Below are 15,160 nucleotides of genomic sequence, written 5' to 3'. Positions count from 1 at the left end.
AGTTTTGGATAAAACACCAAATATTAGTTTCGTCCTGTAAAAGAACTCATTTCAATTTGTGTAGCTTATTCTTATAGGTTGTTAACTTCTGAAATCCAAAGCTCATTTAAATAATTTGTAAACAGGAGTACAAAAACAAGTCACTATGGGAGAGATTTATAATTATTTCGTGAAGGGCAGCAAGCCACATTGTTTCACTGCGCTGTGTGGAGCAGAAAGGCGAGGAATGTGTTCTTTTTATTCCTGTCCTTTCCTTGTGCTTTTTTTAGTGCCGGATTAGCGTCATTTTTTTATGAAAAAGCGGTACAAACCTACAAAATATAATTGAATTTTGTAAGTCTGCGCTGTTTTTGAGTAAAAAAATGAAGCAAATGTGGGGCTAAAAAAGTATAAATCAGGCCCTAAGTGTGCTGCACAATGCAGCACACTTAGAAAGAGAAAACAACAATGAGAATTACAGATATTTCTCCTCGTTGCACCTCCCCTGGGAAGGCGTAGCATTTTGATGCAATCCCAGGTTTACCAGTGTTGGTAAATCTGGGAATGGGCCAAAATCCATGGGTAGATGCGTAGGAACAGCCACACTCTATCCATAGAATGTCTCCCTAGGGCAGAGTAACATGTGGCACTGATTTGCGCTGCTTTGCGTTATTCCAGATTTCTCAAGCCATTCAGGGCCATGCAACGTAACCTTGCATGACTTGATAAATCTGGCTTAGGTTTTGCGTCGGCCTTGATCTCCCTTGTGTGGCACAAGGGTGATGCAAAACCATGATAAATATGCCCCTATGTATTTTAGCTCTTTGTTTTTATATAACAAATCAGTATACTATGGCAGTGGTTCCCAACCTTTTGATTCCTGAGGACCCCCAATGAATCATTACTGGAAGCCGGGGACCCCAGCAATTTGTTCGATTTAATTTTTAAACATTAAAACAGTAATTAGCAAAACATATAACAAGTACACACCAAACAAATGCTTAAATTACTAAAGATAAAATTCTTTTATATTGAAAAAATATGCAAAGATTGAAACATTTTATTGGGAAGGTTGGCGCTGCATCTCGGCAACTACCTTTTCAATGTTTGGTTTTATTTAGGAAAGGTGAATCCTCAGGTCAGATTCTACATTTCCGGAGCGATTTCTGTTTTTATTTTTTAGATATGCAAGATCTGAGAAAGCTTTTTCACATAAATAAGTGATGGGGAAAGGAAGTAAACCATAAGGGCCTCTCATCTCTCCCTAGCCTCTCTGTCACATGTACTTCATTTTTTGTATAGCACCTCTCATACCACTGTAGGGTGTCAGGACACTTTACAGGGGACTACAAGGTGTAGGATTCACATGTCATCCACACTGGTAGGCATTTTCTAAGAGTGCTTGGTCCAGAGAAGCACAAATTTAGGATTCAGAACACAGCACAGTGATTAGCGATGACGTTAGCACAGTGCTTAATTTGTAAATAAAAACGTACTGGTGCCCAAAGCCCTCTTCTTAAACATGCGGCTGCTGCAGTTAAATGTGGGAACACGGAATACTGAGGCAGCGTAATCCTGAAGCCATCTCGGGCCTCTTCAATCTATATAAAGCCACTCCCTGCCACTTCAGCTCACTCTAGGAGCTTTCTACTTTCTCCCTTTGTGACGCTTTCTCGTTTTTCCTTTCCTCCGTCTTTCCCATATATGTCTTTTGCTCGCAGCAAATGCTTGAGGCAGAAGAATAAGCCCCGGCCCTAAAAAATAAGTGCCGGTGCTCAGCACCGGAAACAACAAGCACAAATTAAGCACTGCGTTAGCAATAAGAATGTATTTCTACACAAGCAAACCTTTTTTAGCAGCATAAGGAAAATGAAGGACTAGGAAAAAAAACAACTTTCTAATTTGTGCCATGCGGTTTTCATGCAGCTCTTTAATGGCAGTTCACAGCTCACTGTGCTAGATTACGATTATGAACTGCACAGTAACAAAAGAATCTCTGTGACAAAAGCAGTAACCCACTGTGCCATACACATAAAATACTGTTCTTTGCATGATACACGTTCTTTGCAGCAGGAATATTAACCATGTGTGCTACCTTTGAGTCAAAACTGCAACTGCACAAAACTCCCATCTCTCTCCAGCAGATACATTAATCACATGAGTTAGCTTGACACTTTTATTTTTGCAGTATGAGGAGCTTTGCAGTGCGTTTAAAACTGCTCAACAAAGTAATACATATGAAAACACGCATGCACGTGTTTGTCCAAGGCCCCAGCTGGAGAAGTGCCTTCCTCCCAGCCCAGGCCTGCGGACCCCCTGGGAATGTGTCACGGACCCCTGGGGGTTTGTAAGTATGCTGCTCCGCACATGTGCACGCATGTGTGACCTATATCCTAGGGAATAACCGCTCGTGCAATATTCTAGAATTACAAGTGTTTGCACGTACAAAGTGTGTTTATTATTCTCTGGCAGCAAGAATCATTGACAGGCATTTTGATGTTTTTATTAAGGCATTTCCTTCTGAGAAATCAAAGTCCGCCAATGCGGCGCTTGCTCAAGGCACTACCCCTCTCTTGCGTGGTGCACATCTTCTGTCTGCCCCTCTGTCTTGCATCCCACTTGTCCCTTTCTGAGCATAGGGGGAGCACAGTGATCTGTCAGTGTGTATGTGTGGATGCTGTGTGATTGTATGGACAGACTGTACCAAAGTCACACCTATTGACTTTGTCAGTGATTGTTACCCATGTGCTGGTCGTCGGACCAACATTATTATAGCAAGCTTACAACTGTGTGGAAGAAGGACTTTGTCACTTTGTGTGTGCGTTCGCAGGGTGCTTCCATGGAGAAAAGATCAAGTTTCGGGTATGTCCCGGGGATGCAATAGCATTAAGCATAGCATTGTAGCAAAACAAATATAAAGGCCAGCATGCTTCTATCTCCTGAGTTTGCAATGTTGAGTATGTGGCTGAAGTATTTTACTTATTTGTTTCCTAAAGGAGTGTTCCGGACTACTAATAACAAGACTGTTGAAAACAAAATACAGCTGCCTCTTTAATTTGGCCTGCATTGAAGTAGCTGAAGATATCCTTAAATTGTTAATGAGCCTTAGATAGGAATAGAATAAGGGATGGTGCCTTGGATGGACAGGAACGGAAGGAGTGCAGTTATCAGAAGGGATGGTGTCTAGGATAAGAACGGAAGGAGTGCAGTTATCGAAGGGATGGTGCCTTGGAAAGAAAGAAGTGGACAGAGTGCAGCTATCAGCAGGGATGGTGTCCTGGTTAGGAATAGCAGAAGGGATAGTGCCTTGGATGGACAGGAACGAAAGGAGTACAGTTATCAGAAGGTTTATGGTGTCAGAAGGGATGCTGTCTTGCATAAGAACTGAATGCAATGTGTTATCAGAAAGAGATGGTATCTTTCATTGGCATAGGAACTGTAAGGCTGCAAAAAGTTATCAGAAGAGTTGGTGTCTTGGATAAGAACCGAAAAAGTGCAATACGTTATCAGAAGGCATGATATCTTGGAATGAAACTGAAGAACTGCAATCAATTATCAGAAAGGATGGTGTCTTGGATAGGATCTGAAGGCACGTAACACCTTACCAAAAGGATGGGGTTGTGAATAGGAGATGAAGGAGTGCAATAGATATCAGAAGGGATGGCGTCTTGGATAGGAACGGAGGTAGTGCAATAAGTTATCAGACTGGATGGTGTCTTGGGTAGGAACTAAAGGAATGCTGAAGGCACTTTATCTTGGATAGGAATGAAAGTAGTACGAGTTCTCATAAGGTATGGTGTCTTGGTTAGGAACTGAAGGAGCAGCATAAGGTATGAGAAGGGATGATGTCATGATAGAACTGAAGGAGTGCAATACGATATCAAAAGGGATGGTGTCTTGGGTAGGAATGGAAGTAGTTCTATAAGTTATCACAAGGGATGGTGTCTTGGATAGGAATGGAAGTAGTTCTGTAAGTTATCACGAGGGATGGTGTCTTGGTTAGGAACTGAAGGAGCAGAATAAGGTGTGAGAAGAGATGGTGTGTTCGACAGCAAATGAAGGCGTGCAATAAGATATCAAAAGGGATGGTGTCTTGAGTAGGAACAGGAGCGGCCCGTCCTTTAGGGCGGAGGGGCCACGCCCCCCCCACCTTTTGCCCCTCATGAACAAAGGTCAGCCTGACAGACACTCTTCATTTTCAGCTCAGACAGCCAGGAGTGAGACATGCGATTTGCGCGGACTCCTGGCTGCCTGAGCTGAACTTTGCTGGGCTGAGGAGGTCACAGCTCCTATGAGCGTGACCTCCTCGGCTCAGCAAAGGTGCCTCGAGGCCCTCCCCTGGCGTCACCAATTGACACTCGCCCTGGGCGCTTCAGGTTTAAGCCCTGAAGCGCCCAGGGAGAGTGTCAATCAGTGACACTTTGTCACAGAGAGGGGTAGGGTCAGCAGTCTCACTGACCCAATCCCACTCTGTGACGAGGCTGGGACTGCTGCCTTCCCTCATTGGCTGGGAAGGCAGCTGTACCAACCCTCCTGGGACCTCCGAGGCTGAAGGTAAGTGTGTGTGTGATGTTTTAAAATGAATGTTTGATGCGTGCCTGCATGTTTGAATGTTAGGAGTGTTAATGGATGTGCGTGCGTGTGTGAAAGAATGAATGTTTGTGTGATGTTTTGAAATGAATGTTTGGTGCGTGCATGAATGTTTGAATGGTATGAGTGTTGTTAATGGATGTGCGTGAGTGTGAAAGAATGAGTGTGTGTGAACTTTTAAAATGAATGTTTGGTGCATGCGTGCATGTTTGAATGTTATGAGTGTTGTTAAGATGTGCGTGCGTGCGTGTGTGCGTGTCTTTGTGTGAAAGAATGAGTGTGTGTGTGTGTGTGCTTCCCGTCCGCCCCCTCCCTCCTAAAGCTGCCGGTCGCTACTGGGTAGGAATGGAAGTAGTTCTATACGTTATCACTGGGGATGGTGTCTTGGTTAGGAACTGAAGGAATACAATAAGATATCAACAGAGGTGGTGTCTTGGATGGGAATGGAATGAGTGAAATACGCTATCAGAAGGGATGATATCTTAGGTTCTGAAGGAGTGCACAAAGTTTTCAAAAGAGATGGGGTCTTGGATAGGAGCTTAAGCAATGCAGTTATGAGAAGGGCTGGTGTCTTGGATATGAATTAATTTAATGCAAAGTGTTATCAGAAAGGGATGGTGTCCGTTAGGAAGTGAAGGAGTGCAATAAGTTATCAGAATGTATGGCATCTTGGATATCAACTTTAGGGTTGCAGAAAGTTACCTGTAGTGATGGTGTTTGGATAGCAACTAAAGCAGTGCAATAGGTTATCAGAAGGAATGGTGTCTTGGATAGGAATAACAGAAATGATAGCGTTTTTGATAGGAACTGAAGGAGTGCAATAAGTTATCAAAGGAGATGGTGTTTTGGATAGGAACTGAAGGAGTGTTATAAATTATCAGAAAAGGATGATGTCATGGATAGGAATATCATAAGAGAATAGGCCCCCATTATGACAATGGCAGTAATGACTGCCTACCGCCATGGTAACGGCCGCCAAAACACCGTCGCCGCGGCTATGTACCGTCCGCCATATTATGACCGTAGCTGGAATTCCACCAGAAGGCTGGCAGAATTCCAGCTACGGTCATGGCGGCGAATGGCAGTAAGGTGGCACTGCTGGCAGCAGCAGTGCCACGCCAGTATACCACCGCAGATCGTATCATGACACACGACACGGCCTGGCGGTGTTCTGCTGGCAGACGCTGCTGCTGGCAGCAGCGCCACATCCCGTCTCCTGCCGGAGGACCCTCTGCAAGCAGGTAAGTCAGGTGCTCCGACAGGGGGAAGAGAGTGGAGGGTGTTTTGTGTGTGTGGGGGGGTGTGGGTGTATGTTTGTGTGTGCGTGCATGCGGGCGTGTGGCGTGTGAAATGCATGTGTGCATGAATGGGTGTGCGTGTATGTGGTGTTGTGTGAATGCGTGGGTGCTTGTATGTATGTCAGCGTGTGTGGAAGAGCGTGTGAATGTATGTATGCATGCGTGGGTGAATGTGGGTATGTTTGTGTGTATGTGTGTGCATGTTGGTGTGTGAATGTGAGTATATGTCGTGGGGGGTTGGGAGGGTTGGGGAGGAGTCTGGGAAGTGTGGCGGGGCAGACCCCTATCAGTGTCAGGGAAGGAATTCCCTTGCACTGATAGTGCCTACCGCCATGGTTTTCGTGGTGGTAAGAAAGCCACGAAAACCATGGCGGTAGGCGGGGTCATAATCCCGCAGGTGGGACAGTGACGGCCGCCTGGCTGGAGACTCAAGTCTCCAGCCCGGTAGCTGTTACCGCCCTGGCAGACGGAGTGGTACATTGGCGGTTTGGCTTGAGCCAAACCGCCAATGTCATATTTTGGGGAGAGGTACCGCCAGCCTGTTGGCAGTACCTGTGTCCAAAATATCGCCATCCGCCAGGGTTGTAATGAGGGCCTATGTCTTGGATATGAACTGAATAGGTGCAGTAAGTTATCAGATGGGCTGGTGTCTTGGATAGGAACTTTAGGAGTGCAAAATGTTATTTGAAGGGATGGTCCCTTGGATAGGAATTGAAGGAGTAAATTAAATTATCAGAAGGGATGGTGTCTTGGATTGGAATATAAGAAGAGATGCAATACGTTATCAGAGAAGCAGTATATTAACGCAGAGTGGGTGTGATTATTTGAAAGAGTGTAATCTGGTTCCAGTTAACCTGATGGAACTGGAGGTGGTTGGGAGATAAATAGTTGCACACACAGCTGCTAAAAGTAACAGGGATATAAGCAGGTGAAGGAGTGGTGAGGATGTGTCCCAAACGACCAATGGAGCCCTCAGTGCAAGGAAAAAAATGCACGATACAGTCTGTTACAATTTGACCTATGGCTATATTCTGGTAATGCCCACACAGTAGTTTTTCATCAAAGTAAACATTATAACTGTATTTGGAAATTACGAAATTTAATGAGTAGAAATGTTAACTGTATAGAAATCATTAAAAAGCTGGTTTGCAAATGTAAACCGATGAGATTAATAATATACCGTTAGTTTTCAGAAAGCCATGAGTGTATAAGCCTTAACATATTTAAAAGGTGGCCTGTAATGCTAATCAATCATACTGTCTTGTTTCTATTGCTTTGCAGCTCAGCCTTGTGTGGTGAGTGAATGGAGCCACTGGAGTGGCTGTGCAGACCAATGCAAGCCAACTCTTCGGATGAGAAGGCGCCATGTGCAGCTGCAACCCAAAAATGGTGGTGAGCCTTGTCCACCATTAGAGGAGAAAGCTGGATGTCTTGAATACATGACCTACCAGGGCAAGGAATGTGGACAGTCTTATGGTAGTTGTTAAGCAATATTTACTAACAATTGTATCATCATCTCCGTTAACTGTCGACATTTCATATTTCATCGATCATGATGTATATACAAACATTTATGTTATAAATGTTGTCTGCTTAAAGATTATGGCCCTCATTTGGGCCGGTGGGCGGAAACCTGGTTTTCGCCCGCCAGCCCAGCGGGGATCTCGGCCGCAAAACGCAGTTGCACCCGTCGCGCTTTTCACTGTCTGCTATGCATATGACACAAGATTTTCAAATGCTCTTCAAAACTTCAGAAATTATTCTTAAAGAGCACACATTTCAGGTTCAACCCTTCTAGCAGTCTAGCCATCATTTAGGTAAGGTGAATAACACATTAATTGCCATTGCTATATGTCGAACAGTGCATCCATGTATTCACAGCAATCACACACCGGTAGGTGCTGGTGGACTCGCTAACAGGAGTTTAGGCCTGATTTAGATCTCTGGGGATGGAATACTTCGTCACAAATTTGTGACGGATATCCCGCCCACCGTATTACGATCTCCAAAGGATATAATGGGATTATAATACCACAACAGAATATCTTTCATGTTTGTGATGGAGTATTCCCCTCCGCCAAGATCTATATCAGGCCCATTGTCTGTTTTGAACACCGCCAAAGCCAGAATGGCCTTACGGGTCATTGGGTGACGAGCAGGCATTTCTCCAGGAGGCTCGAAGAGTGGGAGGCAGGTTTTGTTAGTAGGGGCTCATTTTGTAGCAGTACAGCAGTTGTAAATGCACTGCAAAGGTCCTTGTACATTCACCAGTTTTTTGGACAACAATAAAAGTGTAAAGTTAGCTCTGGTGATTTATTAATGTACCTGTTGGAGAGAGATGGGTGTTTTGCCTTCTGGCAGTTTTCACTGATCTAAGGTTGCTCACAGGGTTAATATGCCTGCTGCAAAGAATGTAGACCATGCATATCATAGGTTTATAATAAAACCTTTTAAATGTGGAATCAGAAGACCAATCAGCCTCGCTCAAAATGTCCTCTAATCGAGAACCCAGAGCAAAGGAGTTTAATGCCATAGCACCCTTCACAGAATGTGTGCCAAATCTGGATACGTCAATGCCTGCTTCTGACAAAATCCATTTCACCCATCTGGCTAAAGTTGCCGAAGCTACTGGTCGAAATGGTTTCTGAAGTGAAATAAGCAATTGACCCGACATATCGGATGAACATTCGGCCGTACTAACCTCATAATCCTTCAAGCATTGTACTACGCAGAGCTTGTTATTATCAGGAAATGCTGGATAGGATACCAACCTAGTATTGCACTTAGTTCTTTTGGATATGACAAATGAAACACCTTCAGGAGAAAATCTTCTCCTGCCAAATCTAGAGCTTTAACATCAGACTCTTGTTTACAAGATATGAGACAAAGTAGGATGCGAAGCTTAGCAGACAGCTGTTTCCTGGAGAGATATTTATTGGAAGGCCAGGAATCCAAAAAATGTAGAACAATGTTAACGTCCCAAAACTCTGAGTATTTTGGTAAGGGGGGTTTTAACATCCTGATACCTCGAATCAATTTACAAACAATAGGTAATTGACCAACCGGTCTACCGTCAATGAACACATGTCCGGCTGAAATGGCTGAGCGAAAATTGTTAAGAGAATTATAAGCCATCCCTGAGGCGGCCAAGGAAGCTAGGAAATTCAAGATCAAGGTGCAATCGGCATTAAAGGGAGCTGAATCCAGTGAAGTACACCAACTACACCAGCGTCTCAAAGATGAGGCATAGCGTTTATGTGTGTTTGGAGCCCAGGATTGATTGATGAATTCCTGAGCTTCACTCGAAAGGCCTGGGAGGCTCCAGTTTTGCCTGAAAGATGCCAAGCTAGTAGAGACAGTTGACCTGATAGGATTAAAGGATGAGGAGATCTCTCCCGATCCGGAAAGAGATTCTAAAACCAGGGCAAGAGGCTGGGAGGAGCGCAGGCCAGCTCCATAATGATTGGAAACCAATATGGGGCAATCAACACCATTTCCGCCTCCTGTCTCTGAAGATGTGCTAGGACCCTGGGGATCATTACAAATGGAGGGAATGCATAGGAGAGGAATGGAGTCTAATCTTAGAGGAAAGCGTCCATCGCTCACGCTCCCAGGTCCAGACGCCAACTGAAGTATGTCGGAAGTTGAGTGTTCAGACGTGAAGCGAAAAGGTCGATTGCGCACGGACCCCATTTCTTCATGACAGTTCTAAAAACTCGAGGATGCAATCTCCAATCGCTCGCAGCCCTCAAATGACGGAGTGCCAGTCCGCTATCACATTTCGTTGACCCGGAAAGTATTCCGCTGTCACCAAAATATGATTCTGGAGACAATAATGCCAAAAATCTTTGGCAATCTCCGTCAGTAAATGTGAACGTGTTCCTCCTAATTTGTTCACATACCGAACTGCTGAAACATTGTCCATCCTGAGCAGAATGCAACATTTCGCTTTGCCCGCTGTGAAGCTGTGAATAGCAAAGGAAGCCGCTAAGAGTTCCAGACAGTTGATATGCATTAATAGCTCCTCCTGAGACCAACAACCCCCGGTGGAAAGTTGGCCGCAACGAGCGTCCCAACCTCATAGACTGGCCTCTGCCTCTGTTACTAGGTCTGGGGAACAGGGTAAGATGGACCTGCCGTTCCATGCTTCCATGTGAGTCAACCACCAAGATATCTTGATTCTCGCTTCTTCTGATAGGGGGACTGACTGAGAATAAGACAGGCCCTTGTTCAGGTGCATGATCTTCAGATGCTGGAGAGTCCTGTAGTGCAGGGGGCCCGGAAACATCGCCTGAATAGAAGAAGCTAGCAGTCCCACCAGGCGTGCTACGGATCTCAAGGACACAGTCGTCTTGGACAATGCTAGTCTAATTTCTCTCTTGATGTTCTTCACTTGGGGAAGAATCAATTGAGCGGAAGGGGAGTCCACCAAAAGACCTAGGAATTCAATAGATTGTGAAGGGATCAGGATGGATTGTTGGACATTGATAACAAAACCCAACTCCTGAAGGAGAGAGATCGCCCATTCCAGGTGGAGTATTACCGTTTGAGGACACTGGGACATAATTATGATGTTGTCCAGATAAATCATCAGACGAACACCTCTGTCTCTCAGACATTCCACCACCGGTCTCATCAGCTTCGTGAAGCACCACGGAGCCGACGACAGACCAAAGGGATGAACCTTGAATTCATAAATCCTTCTTTCCCAACAAAATTGGAGGAAGTGTCTGTGGGGAGGAAAAATAGGAATGGACAGGTATGCGTCCTTCAGATCCAAACAGACCATCCAATCACCTGTCCGAAGGATGTCCCGGAGTAAATGGATGCCCTCCATTTTGAAATGTCGGTAAAGAATCCACTGATTGAACTCCTTCAAATTGAGAACCAATCTTGAGCCGCCTCCTTTTTTGTCTACCAGAAAGATGGGGCTCACAAACCCTCAGGGATGTAAGTCTGTTTCTTCTATCGCATTCTTTGATAGAAGAACAAGAATTTCTTTTCGAATGAAAGTCTGATCTGAGAGGGAAAAATACATTGCGTTGGGGGAGGATATTTGAAGGGGGGATTGAAAAAATTATATTTTCAATCCTAGAATGGATTCCAATACCCAGGGATCGTTTGGGAGTTTTTGCCAGTTGTGGTAGAAAAATTGAGTGCGACCGCCTAAAGAGACCTCTTCCCAAGGAATAATTCTCATCTGCAGAAGAGGAGTCCTGGATGGTGGCGACTGCACCCCTGAACCTTCCTCCACGTAAGCTGCCTCTGAAGGACGGTCTTGAAGGGTAAAGGGGGGAGGTCTGGTCTTGATAGCCACCTCTACCCCTGTGGCCTTGGAAGCTGTCTCCAGTGGAATTCTGATATCTGCGGCTGAACGGTCGCCCCCTGAAGCGTCCGGCCCTGGAAAAAAGAGGACAAAGGGCTCACTTGATTGAACCTGAGCTTTATCCAAGCTGGAAAAAGTGGCGATGAACTTTGACAGTTCCTTCAAGAATGAGGCTCCGAATAAGAGGCCTTGAGCCGCAGGGCCCGCTTTCGAAGATGCAAGATCTGCTAGCTTAGGATCCAGTTTCATCAGGATAGAACGGCGCCGTTCATTTGAAATAGCGCAGTTGGTATTACCCAACATGCAAATCGCCCGTTGTGACCAGCCAATAAGGGTTTCCGTGTCAACAGGAGAATTGGATTCTTTCACTTGGTATGCTAGTTCCAAGATCTTTGTCAAGGGGCCTGACAAGTCTAAGAGTTTATCTTGACAGGACTTCCAAGGCCTGTTGATTCCCTTCTTAGGAGCTTTGGTGTACTTCTTCAAGTAAGTTACCATAGATGGATCTACTTCCAGGGTCTCCGTTACCTTGTCAGGGAGATCCAGTCTGGGGCATTCCGAGCGTAAGTGCACGCGCACCTCCTTATCAAACTCTTGTCTAATGTGATCCTTCATATAGTCTGTTACTTCAGGGGGTGGAATCCTACCAGTAGATCTGGGATGGATAATCTCTCCCGGTTCAAAAGTCAAAAGCTTTGCTTGTTTAGTGGCAGAGGTATGATGGGTTTTCACCTTGCGCTTGCGCGGAGGTTGGGGGTCGCCCCTGGATGAACTTCGAGAGGAATCAGCATCAGAGTCATCCGTAAACCCACCTGCGCGGGGATTTGCAGGCATACTATAAGGGTGTTCAGTAGCCAAAGAAGCCGCTAGTTTCTCAAAGGCTTCAAAGTGAATTTAGAGTCGTAGACCCTTCAATCATGCCCCCCTGTGGGGGGAAGCCAGCCTTGCTGTTGCGCAAACCCATAAAGGTGATGTTTTAAAGGGGTTATAGCCTTGGCTAGTGCATCATTAACAGTCTGGTTCACACCTGCGTCCACCTCGTGCACAAGGTCTTGTTCAAAAGAACTAGGGTGAGTTTCCTCAAAATAGTAACTTTCATCCCCTTCTTGATACTCTTCATACATGGTTGGTAATAGGTTGCACAAGCTGCCCCAGAGAAAATACAAATCACTACTGTTGAAAAGCAGGGGGGCTCAAAGAGGGGAGCTTACAAATGTAACCCCAATGCAGGTGTAACAAATCGTTCAAATGTGGAGGGAGCACTTGCGATAAGCTCTAGGCAAATGCCTATAAACATTTTTACAACCCTGACAGTATGTCTGCCAGGGTGTTCAGAGGGAGCCAAGGGCTGAGGAGAGAGGAGGCCCGAACTGTAAGTGCTCCCAAGGGAAGGCAGAGGCCCGGAGCACACTGGTGTCGGGACGGGTTGAGCAATAAAGACGTGCGAGTCAGCAAGCCCTCAAGGCAGAGGAAAAGACGCTCGTCGGCTCGCACGTGCAAAGCCCTCAATAGACATAAAAGTAGGACTGCTCCCAGCAACGAAGCTCCTACTCCATGAAAGACGCAGGCGGCAAGCCGCCACCAAGCATCTTACAACTTCAAAGTAAAGCAGTAAGCAGCGCAAAGGCAGCGCAAAATATACATAGAAACGCAAATAAACATTTATGGAAGAACGTAATATCACCGTAACGCGCTAATGCAAAGTGACTTAACTGGCTGCGGGGCAGCCAAGAAAGAGGAAGAGACATTTGTTCACAAAGGTTTTATAGGGCTGGTCTCCATGGTCGTTCATATGTTATGGTGGGTTTGTAGTTTTTTTTACAAAAAGTCTTTCCTATTGGCTGCTGAGTTTTATTAAAGCATGGAAAGAGAAGCATAACCTGAGCCTGAGTCTTGACATAGAATTCCTGTATAGAGTCTAACTTAGAAAGCATCTCACAAACAGTATGTCCTGGTATACTCAGGGACACTCCATGCTTACGTAAAACAGGTGGCATATACCTATCCATACATGCACGGAGGCATGAACGTGTGATGATTGGTCTCTGTGGGCCCCACACATATGCTAAACAACATGGCTTCTTTAAATTGACGCCATGCTTCTTTTATTCCTCTGAAAGTCAGCACACCCATCCTGAACATCATGCACTTATATAGCTACATTTTGATGGGAGAGCGAACTGAAAATAAGGTTGCTACCTGTGCTACTGGGGGCAGCAGTCATGCATGGGGATGTTTCTTCTTTCACCAGTGAGGATATGCCCACATATGTAGGGCATTAATCTTTACATGAATAGTCTATAATTTTAAACTTCAGCTAAGGCAATGCTCGTCTATGAATAATATTCTTTAACTCTATGAAATTCCAAAACATACTCAATTTAAACTGGTTTTTCTGGTCCTTTCTTCTGATATATAACATTGAATCCAAGGGACCAAGTACACTTTGCATTGCCAATTTATAAATGCTAACAGGACTCTGCACGATAATAATTTGTCATCACTGTCTGTGAAAATGGCTTAAACAGAGCCCTAAGAGGAATGGTGACGGCACACAATTGACTCATATTTGAAGGCCACATTACAGCAGGTCAAAACTGGTCAGAACTACAGAAACTAAGCGCTACACCTTGTGGCCTTCTCTGAAGAGATGTCAGTATACTGTACCAAAGCTAGATGTGACATATTGCTTTATATTCATCCGGAGAACTGAATTTTACATCCTCTTTGGAGAATATTCACCTATCAGTCTCTGGGAGATAGAGTCCACAGTCACTAAGGGGCATATTTATACTCTGGTTGCGCCGGAATTGCGTTGGTTTTTTTTACGCAAATCCGACGCAAAGCTAACTCCATATTTATACTTTGGCGTTAGACCCGTCTAGCGCCAAAGATCTTGGAGTTTGCGTCATTTTTTAGCGTGGACACCTACCTTGCGTTAATGATATGCAAGGTAGGCATTCCCGTCTAAAAAATGACTCCAAGGCATGTGCGCCTTATTTAAACTCCCGTGCAAAAATGACGCACGGGAGTGGGCGGGTCAAAAAAAATGACGTCCAGCCGCTTTTGCGTCATTTTTTAACGCCTGGTCAGGGCAGGCGTTAAGGGACCTGTGGGCTCGGAAGGAGCCCAGAGGTGCCCTCCCATGCCCCCAGGGACACCCCCTGCCACCCTTGCCCACCCCAGGAGGACGCCCAAGGATGGAGGGACCCATCCCAGGGAACTTAAGGTAAGTTCAGGTAAGTATTTTTTTAATTTTTTTTTTGTGGCATAGGGGGGCCTGATTTGTGCCCCCCTACATGCCACTATGCCCAATGACCATGCCCAGGGGACATAAGTCCCCTGGGCATGGCCATTGGGCAAGGGGGCATGACTCCTGTCTGTGCTAAGACAGGAGTCATTTCAATGGGGGTTGGGAGTAAAAAAAAATGGCGCTTTGGAATGGCGTTAGCCAGCGTTAAAATTTTTGACGCACAACTGCGTTGCCGCAGTTGTGCGTCAAAAAGTATAAATATGGCCCTAAGTGAGTTGTGACTGAGTTCATAACCACCTAATCAAGAGGAAGGGAACTCAAAATGATAAATCATTCTTTGTGTTAATAGTCTCCTTTGGGTCACCTTCTGCATCCTTGCCAAGCACACATTCCTATGCTTCAGAGAACCAGAGGTGGACAGAACTTCTGGAATTTCGCAAAGTTACGTAAAAACTCTGTGAGATTCCTGGGAGCTCAGCCAATGAGTGGAAATATGCACGTAGCCCTGCGATTTTGCACCGGTAACAGGTTGCATACTGAAAAATCAGCACGAACTGCATCAAGTGGTGTACAAGAGCGGGCAGCCAATCGAGTTGATTTTGCTGCTGTTCAAGTAGAAAACATACTCGAGAAGCAGCCCTCTAACCGTCCACATTAGAACATCTCTCTGAATGTCCTCCTAGTGACTAGACATCATGCGGGGGAAGCCAAATC

General features: G+C 45.3%; 1 protein-coding gene across 2 annotated transcripts in view; it reads left to right on the top strand.

Moving 5' to 3' along the window:
* The window catches only part of SBSPON (somatomedin B and thrombospondin type 1 domain containing), a 170,247-nt gene that overhangs the window by 92,946 nt on the left and 62,141 nt on the right, over window positions 1-15,160 (top strand). The window contains exon 2 of one of the 2 annotated variants that reach the window (XM_069220354.1): window positions 7,149-7,259. In XM_069220354.1, coding sequence (XP_069076455.1) covers window positions 7,149-7,259 — 111 coding nt within the window. Of the gene's footprint in view, window positions 1-7,148; window positions 7,344-15,160 lie in introns of both variants that reach the window. The other variant, XM_069220353.1, reaches the window with a different exon arrangement.

The sequence above is a fragment of the Pleurodeles waltl genome, chromosome 2_2, assembly GCF_031143425.1.
Source record: "Pleurodeles waltl isolate 20211129_DDA chromosome 2_2, aPleWal1.hap1.20221129, whole genome shotgun sequence".
Lineage (NCBI taxonomy): Eukaryota > Metazoa > Chordata > Amphibia > Caudata > Salamandridae > Pleurodeles > Pleurodeles waltl.
Note: the sequence above shows the minus strand (reverse complement) of the source record. Positions and strands in the feature narration are given on the sequence as shown.